At 33.0% G+C, this 9,623-nt stretch overlaps 1 protein-coding gene across 1 annotated transcript; it reads right to left on the reverse strand.

The window, feature by feature from the left end:
- Positions 1–1,244: 1,244 nt before the first annotated feature.
- On the reverse strand, positions 1,245–5,824 carry LOC123561988 (toll-like receptor 4). Its single transcript, XM_045354648.1, has 4 exons — positions 5,800–5,824; positions 4,490–4,571; positions 2,630–2,910; positions 1,245–1,873 (listed from the first exon to the last, which is right to left on the reverse strand). Exons 1-4 carry the CDS (start codon positions 5,822–5,824, stop codon positions 1,245–1,247), a joined length of 1,017 nt encoding a protein of 338 aa, XP_045210583.1.
- Positions 5,825–9,623: the final 3,799 nt, after the last annotated feature.

Genomic DNA, 9,623 nt, shown 5'->3' on the forward strand with positions numbered 1-9,623 from the left:
GAGAATTAGTTTACCTGGACCGTAGGTCGTAGATCAACCATCTAATACACATTGAGAATTAGTTACATGGTTTGACCAATTAATTAAAATATATTAAGAATTTGTTGACCGGGGTCGTAGATCGTACATAAATTGTCTATAGTATATTTTAACAACTGACACCTGCTACCTTAATTTAAACAAAGTTCAACTTGTTATAATTTTGAAATGCGTGTTTCGATTTGTATTCATGAATTCTTACAGAGTCTTTTATTTAAAATCAGCAGCTTTTAAGGTCAACGAGTAAAAGTAAAATTGCTGTGGATAACAAGGATCAAATGCAAATTTATGGCCTATGATATCTCTTTCCTATGGTGGCTTATTTAGGACATTTTGTTATGTCGCTGTGATATCGCGAGCGCCATAAAACGTCAAATCAAGGTTTCATTGTTTCCAATTTGAACGCGCACTATTAACAAAACGACACAACGAAATATGCCCCAAAAACAGCAAGCACGCCAATGCGATATAACAAAATGTCCAATATCAGCCACCATAGGGATGTGAGTTCGCAGTAATTTGTCATGAAATGTTTTATCGGAGGGTATTAATTCTATCTTGAATATAACTTAGACATTCATCTGATTTACAACATAGTTTTTTGTGCGCTTGAGATATATCATGTCGTGACTGAACGGGTTGAAAGCTCGGGTTAATTTAATAAAGTAAACATAACATATAATATAAGTTTCAGTATATTTTCAATTGCTTTTTGCATGCCCTGTTGGTTCACATATGTCTACATATATTTCAATTTGTACATGAATATTAATTTCAGAAGGTGTAAAACAAATTAGTTTATGACTGGTTTAAGAATTAAATAATCGATGCAATGCCCGATCCTAGATTTTCCCATAGTAGTGCGCGAATCCAAGTATCATAACAACAAAATAAAACTTTCCATATTTCAAAAAAGATGCGACTTAAATACTGTGTCGTTATTGCTTAATGCCTCTCAGTTACAAATTACAAGCCTGATCTTGATGAAGCTTAACATAAGACATAATGTGAGTACACAAAGTGTCCAAGAGCTTGTTTTCTTCTGCTTCCGTCAGCCTATCGTCCAACAGAGATGTATCCGGCCAGAGAAGTCTAACCTTTTCTTCATACACGACTCTTAAAAATCCTGTCAACCTTCCTGGGTCACATTTTGTAATAAACAATGGCAATAACGGAACGTTTGAAGAAATTGCCATTTTAACTTCTTAATTACACCATGAACTTTCTAGAAAATTTTCAGTTACTACAGCTACAGTCACATGACTTTCTGTAATTGCTTTACGACAAATTTCATCAATATCTACTCCTGCTAAGAAATGTTTATCATATAGAATAATTAAATGATCTGGATCTTTTACATATTCAGTGTCTTCCAACAGCTTTAATAACTTATTGTTTAATTTTCTGTAAATTTTCTTTAGGACGAATTCGGAATCTTTGGAACAATATGCAAGGAATACGACAAACTTTGGGTTTCTGTGAGGATACTCTTCCATTGACTCACAGTCTTTCAAATGAATTATGACAGGTATGTTTTGTTGATCTGTGTCTTTGACAGCAGAATGTTTTCTTTTTCTATAAATCACAACTGCCACGATAAGCAATGCAACTGCTCCCAGTACTCCACACATAGCACCCAACAAAGTCATCAAATTACGTTCATCTTCTTCAGCGCAAACATTTTGTACGAATGCATGAGCAATATTTTTACTGATCAATATATTTTCACCTTCAAAGCTACAACTGAAGGGTGTTGTTGATACGTTTACATCTTCAGTAAGCTGGCAGTCACATTCTAATGCATTATCCTTCAAGTTAATTGCGATATGTCTTCCTAAGGAAGTAAAATGTTGAATCACAGCTACACCTATCACTTTAAGTAAATTTTGTTAAAGATCTACCGACAAAAGATTTACACAAGGTGAAAGATCTGTTTCAGACACAGCGAGTTTATTCCATGATATATTCAAATACTCTAAGACTATAATTTCGACGAACATTTTCTTTGGTATGTATGTTAGTTGATTGTGTGAAATATCCAGTTCAGTCAGATTGTTATTTCGGGAGACAAGCTTTTCTATATGTTCATTACTCAACCTATTAAGGTGAAATCCCGCCAATCGTAAAACTTTCAAAGAAGGCATTGCATAAAACATATTTGGCTTTATCAAAGGGCCTCCAAATGAAACGTCCGGATATGACATGTAAAATAGCTGCAGCTTATTGTATCCTGATATAATTCCAAGCTGCTTTGAAACTTTACTTTTTCATAACGTATGATATAAAATATCATTTTCTTCAATGCAGAAATATTTCCTTAAATCCAAGAAAAAAATGTCGATATCAAAATATCTTGTCTGTAAAGTACGAAGACTTTTCCCTGTAATTATACATCCATTTTCTGATATATACTTCCTGACTGTACAAGCATTTTCAGTACTCCGTTTGAACAAACCACGCGACTCTGCCAACCATTGAATATTGTTATATCCTCTTGTAAAAAATGGCCAGTGGTCAATCGCAGTATGAGACAAATTGACCAGTGATGTAATAGTAGAAACACAACTCGGTGTACTCAGTAATAGAGTACCTGATATATTAAGTGTTTCGAGGTGAGGTATTAAGTCAAATGGTGCCAACAATGTTGTTAGTTTGGTCCAACTGACGTCTAGAATTTTCAAGGAAGTGTTAGAAAGAAGCTCAAACATCGGTTTTCTAATAAACGCTCCAGGAAGATCCTCGGTGTTATGGTTACCACTTATATTAAACACCTGCAAATTTGGAGAATTCAGCTGTCTAAGTCCCTTTGTAATTGAATCAAATGTTAGATTGGTATTACTAGATATTTCTAGAAGCTCCAGTCTGTGTAAACTGCGAAAAGATCCAGGTTCAATGTCTACAACGTTACAGTTGTGAATTCGTAACGTTTTCAGATTAAAGAATTGTAAGAACAGATCGGAAGATATCGTGAACGCACCTGTATTCCCTTATGTTTCTAAAGTTTCTATTTCTCCAAAATCTCCATGTATCTGTCCCAGAAAAGATAATCCTTCGTCCTTTAATATCACTGCATCTAAACACCTCGAGTCAAACTTATCAGCGGAACAATTATGGCGATTACTTTTAAACAGGAAACTGTTTGTCAAAGCAAATTGTCGTAATGAAAAATAAAATCATTTCTTTAAATTTGGTGTCCATGTTTAAAGTGTTTGATTATAAGACAATATATTACGAGTACAAAACATGAAATAACTGATATATTTATCGTCCAATGAAATATTTTTTAACAAATTGGCTTGATGTATACTTAAACTTCCTGGCTTAAGTATACTAGTATATCAACTTGTTAAAAGAAGTTTGCGCGTAGCTCGTAGGTCGTACAAACAAGTAAAATTCTAATTAGTAAACCTGGGTCGAAGACCGTAGATAAACCATCTAAATACAATTTACATTGAGAATTGGTTGCCTTGACTCGTAGATGGTAAATCAGTCATCTAAAATACTTTCAGAATTGGTTGACCAGGCTCTTAAATCGTAGCTTAGATATTTTAAATATTTATCAACCATCTAAAATAGATTGAACTTATGTTGACTTGACTTGTAGATCGTAAATCAACAATAAAAAGTCATTAAGAATCGCTGTCGTATATCAGCCACATAAAATACATTAAATCCCAGCATTTAGACTTAAGAGAAATGAAGAAAAGAAGGAGTAATAATAATAATATCAATTTAATATCAGCATATGTGTCACGAAAGGCATACAAGAACGACAAGCAGAATCAATTTTAAATACGGGTCTGAATCTAGTTGAAAACTGAAATACCCGCATACATCCGCTTAGAATAACACATTGTGCAGAATTCAGTTGAAATATAGCAATACAAATTAATCTCCAATCCCAGAAAGAATTACACTATATATAAAACACTGTAAAACACTGTCACTTTTGATAATTCAAGCACTGTGAAAAAGTGTACCTCACATTCTATACTTAAACATTGTCCTAATGTCACTTTAGTAGAAAGCTAAATGTTTGACACAGCCGTCACACAACATATTGGTAACTAATTATCACTAACTAAAGCACAAACATAGAAAAGCAAACTGACTGAAGAACCTTTGAAAAGAAACATGCGCAAATAAATAAGCAAGCAACTATGCAAACCAAAGTATTAAACCAACAAAGAAAATAATGAAAAAAAGAATTGGGTTTTTTTAAATATGACGCTATTGTGTTGTTTGTATACCAACTCATAGTAGTCGCGCTAACCCACATTGGCGACTCCTCGAGTAGACGTTAGAAACGTTAGTAGGAGGAAAGTGCAAGATACTGACGGCGCTCCAATTTAAGAAGCTTCCTTGGTTCTTTAGCATTACATACACGGGACCCTTACCGCAATGTTAGTAATGTTTCGTTGGAGGAGCTCATGGAATGTTGATTTATCACAGGACCACTGCGCCCTCTTCGTAAGCAGCCTTGTTAGCACACGTAACTCTAAGATCTTTCTTCAAAATGTTAAACTGAGACTCTGAAATTACAAGTTAGAACACTACGTTAACACAGGGACAATAACTGAATTAGTTATTAATAAATTTAAAATCTAATTCTAGAACACGACTTCCTATACAAAAATCTAACCCTTCAACTCATTTTCTGACTTCCTGTTCATGACGTTCACCTAGACGTTCACCTAGATCCACATTCACAAATGATCAGCAATACGTATTTCCTCCAGTCGTAAATGTTGAGCTCTGATTTTAAACTAATTTATTGCTGCTATATAACATATGGTTCGCCGACAAATTTGCAGAAACGGACCGACCTGTTTTAAAAGTAATACAAACATAATTTGACTATTCTTCAATGTGTTAAGTGTTTTTCCCATAATCGAAGCCAACCACTACTGACTCCTATGTGTAACAGTTCAAATATATGCAATACTTACGGAAACTTAGAATGAAAGGGATTTCTGCTCCGAAATTCACCACAGATTGTAAACAAAAATCTGAAGAGAAAACTGAATCTGCAGTTGACCACGACCCCAGTGACATTAGGGAAACCCCAATATTAAATGGTAAAACGTTGTTCCACCTTAGAATGTCTAGTTTGAACTCTTTTGGAATTTCATATAATTTACTACTTGAAAACCGCTTAAATTCACAATATTGACGACGACCTTTTGGTTAGTTTCAATAGACCCAGGCGGGATTATTACACTTTAAATTCTGCTTTTATATCACTCCACATATTGTTAACTATCAATTTTAAATCCTATAAAATTCAATTTTCTTTAGTTAGTTCTTCTACTACTATAATCTTAATTCCAATAACGACATGACACTTCACAAATTAAGAACTAAGTGAAGCTAAGTGTGTTTGTATGTAAGTTTATTTATAGTCGCCACCGGTTATCCGTATGGGCGACTTCTCCGCGGAAGTAGTAATGTTAGTGGGAGGATCGTGGAAGATGCAGAAGCCGCTCGAATTCCAGAAGCTTCCCAGGTTCTTTAGCGTGCAAGGTGTAAAGTACCCATACACGAGACCCCATATTAGTAGCTGTTGAATGCTAAGGATGATAAAATTGGTAAAGTTTTGTATAGAACTGTTCTTGGTCTTTATAATGGCAATGTATTACAAACCCCATAGGTTACTTTTGTTCACAAAACATTAGATGGACTTAGTTTATCAGATGTGTTTCATAGTCAGACAGTCGTTAGTACAAATAGTTTTAAATCAATGGTTAAAACAAGACTTACTGATCAGTTTCTTCAGAAGCGGCATAGCCGATTAGAACAGTGTCCTAAGTGTTTAGTTTATAGAATGTATAAAGCTGAGTTTGGTTATGAAAAGTACTTAGATATTTTACCTAAAAATTGAGTACATTCACTCTTTAAAAAGATAGTTTTTTTGGCATTGAAAGAGATAAACGTACTCGTCAGCCTTGTAACTATAATTGCTTAAAAGACAAATTTCATTATTATTTCACAATTTGAGAAAAAATAATGTTCTAATGAATTATTATTATACGAGACATCCAAATACTTTAAAGTTAAGTCAGCTCATGAATGATAGTAGTAAATCTAGACTTAACTTGTAAAACTTGCTTTGTTTTGTAAGAATATTATAGCTTGTTTTAATTAGACTCGTTCTCCACTGACAAAATTGTAAATTGTAACATATATTTTCTGGTACCTTTTCAATCTGGGCATTTTGTACGGCTACTTTTATGGGTTTATTCATTCCATATTTAGTCTTGTACATTCCTTGAATAATGCATGTGCTGTTTCGCTTTGTTTCATTTTGTCACACATGTCTTGCTATTGTTTTTCAATTTTTGTTTATCTTATTCTTATCACATGCTTGTAACAAGACTTGATATGGAATAAACTTGAAACTTAAAGTAATTTTAGTTAGAGGAGAGGGACTCGAACTCGCGATCCCTTGTTTCGTGGTAGCACATTGGTCATTTTTAATTGGTGGAGCGGGGGCTCGAACTCACGACCCTGGTTTCGTAGTCAGAATGTGTTACTACATCGTCCGCTCTTAGTGACGGTAAGATTCGCGTTTCCTAATTTAAAGGATAGTTATACCCTACACCCAAACAAAATACTGGGCATTATTGATTACCAATAACCAATGACAACTCTTATTGTAAAAACGGGTTACCGACTAATATAACAAAGCGTAAAACGGGCTATGGTGGGTGTGCTTTAATTAAAAGTTTAAAACGAAATTTAAATAAACCTGAACCATAGATCGTAGCTCGCTCAATTAATATATATATATATATATATATATATATATATATATATTTGTTTGTTTGTTTGTTGAAAGATATATTAGACCCAAACTCATCTGGGAAAAAGAACAATCACTTCATATTTCTTATCTATGTAAATCTAAAATGAACATGTTTGTGTGTACTAACAGAGCTGTGACTGCACACCCCTAATAAGCAGTATAAATATGTACTACCGCTTAACAACTGGCAGTTTGTTAACAAATGGCTGTTTTGTACATGACATTTAATGTGAATGCAGCTCTACAAACACAGCTAGTTTATATATTTAGTCATGTAAAATTCATTTGATGTTCTACATTAAAAGTTGAAGTTAGTATCTAAAAGTGAAAACATATTGAGAATAGGTTAACTAACTTGACTCGTAAATCGTAGATCAACAATCTAAAATATATGAAGAAGTGGTTAAATGGCTCCATAGATCAGTAGCTCAGCCATCTGCAATGTATATTACCTAGTCTGGCTACCGACTGGATAATTTTTTTAAATTTTTTAATCATTTCTAACCAATCTACTTGGCTCTGATTAGCCAGTGTATTGGGAAGAAAAGGGATATAATCATACAAAATTTGAATAGCCTCAGGAGTTATCTCCTGTGAACACAAAACGGAGTCTAAACACAGACTATAATTTACCTATCAAAATACAATGATTTAGAGATGGTACCTAAAAAATTCAAATTCATCTTTACATATTTTTTACAGAGTGAAATGATAGCTAAGTGCACCAAATTACTAAACATATTAATGGTTTTCCTCCTCACCATGTAAAAATAGAAATATCTGATATTTAAAAAATGGCTTTCTCAAAATATCTGAAGCAAAATGGACAACTCTTGTATTGACCGTTTTTCAATGGTTTTAGGACATCCCCAATTATAGTCTGTATTAAAAGGATCCACATCTACATAAATTCAATAGAATATAGTGTAAGTTTAGTCTACTTTCAACACTTTGAAAGAGCCTATACTGAACTTCCTTTTGTCTTTTAATAAAGTCAAAATCCAAGACTAGCCAAGAGTCTAAAACTAATGAAAAAAATCTGAGTGAAAGAGAATGACATGCTCTTTATTATAAGCTTACCAAAACCATACCAAAAATGTACCTGAAAGAAGATATTAAAGATTTTATAATGTAAACAAACCCCTACACCATTTTGCCATCAGTATTTTTCATTCATGAAAGCACTCAATTCAGGTGATAATTGCTGATATATTATAAATGAGAGGCCCTAACAAAATCTTTTTTTTTCAAGTTGTGTAAGCAGTTTAAGTTGTAAATTAATGTTGATATCTGAAGTTACCCACTTACATTGTTTACAAGAATAAATAAACACCTTGTAGTTTTTTTAAGGGTAGTTGACCAGTATCGAAAATCATCAAAGTAATCTCCATAATATTATGCTTTTTCAGCATTTATTCGATTTTCATGAAAAAAAAATGATTGTGAGAGTTCCATCCAGAAAATGTTGAATTGCTAAAAATACATTGCAGAGTCATTACCTATCGCTACCTTAAAATGTTTGATTTCATTTGATGATTATGACTTTTTGTGTTACATTATTTGCAGCAAAGAACATCAGATTATATTCTGATAAGTATCAGAAAATTCTTCAAAATTACTAAAAGATAAAAATTAATTCCAAAATGATCGACTGAAATGACGAATATAACGAGTCTGGCTACGTTGTTACACAAACGTGATACCAATTTAACTTTTTTGTAATTTTTCATTGTTGGATACATATATTTTATGTTTTTAAAATTTAGTATATAAAATTTGAATAAGCCAATGTATCATCATTTGGAACAATAAATAACTTTGGCTTAAAGATCAAATCTTAATAACGTTTCTTAATGTCGTAAAATTTCATTAATGGAATTTATGCATAATATTTTACTTTATTTTCATGCACTACCAAACTTTCTATCAGGGCCTTACTACAACTTATAAAATAACTGTCAGTGTAAGCCATGAGAAAAGTGTGCATATTCATGATATTGTATACTGAATACAATGAGATTTAAACAAATGTAGGTCATATTTTGTCTGACTGATCAGTTGTTGTTAAAAGGACCTATTTGATTTTTCTTTCACGTTTGACCAATGATTTATGTTGGCTTCAGTTTATTGGTCAATTCAGAGTTGTTCCCCTTAGATTTTGTTGGGTAGGTACCATCTCTATACAATGAGAATTAGTTTACCTGGACTGTAGGTCGTAGATCAACCATCAAATATACATTGAGAACTAGTTGCATGGCTTGACCATATATCTAAATATATATTAAGAATTTGTTGACCTGGGTCGTAGAACGTAGATAAAATGTCTATAGTACATTTAAGTTCCATAGTACTTTTAATTTGATGTTAAAACAGATAAAGCAGCTTTCCAAATAACAAGTATACGTAATTACACTACTTTCAATACTGCATATGGTAGTGCTATATAGACAACACTTTGTGGGTTAGTACAATTATCAAGGTAATTGATTTTATACAGTATATAGTCTCTTATACATTGAATATAGAAACTGAAAAGCTGTAAATTATTATGCCAGAAGATGCCAGTACCCATCAAAATGACACACTAAACTTTTCTTACTATATTATAGGTAAACATGTAATAAACAGTTAAATTCATGGGAGAGCGGTGCCTTTGAGTGATAATGGCCCTGGAAGAAGATAATAGCCCTCGGCCAGGGCCATTATCACTCAAAAGCACCGCACTCCCATTTATTAACCTATACTTAATACACCACCATACTTATAGGAATAAGGTCGA

This window comes from Mercenaria mercenaria, chromosome 2 (genome assembly GCF_021730395.1).
Source record: "Mercenaria mercenaria strain notata chromosome 2, MADL_Memer_1, whole genome shotgun sequence".
NCBI classification, from domain to species: domain Eukaryota; kingdom Metazoa; phylum Mollusca; class Bivalvia; order Venerida; family Veneridae; genus Mercenaria; species Mercenaria mercenaria.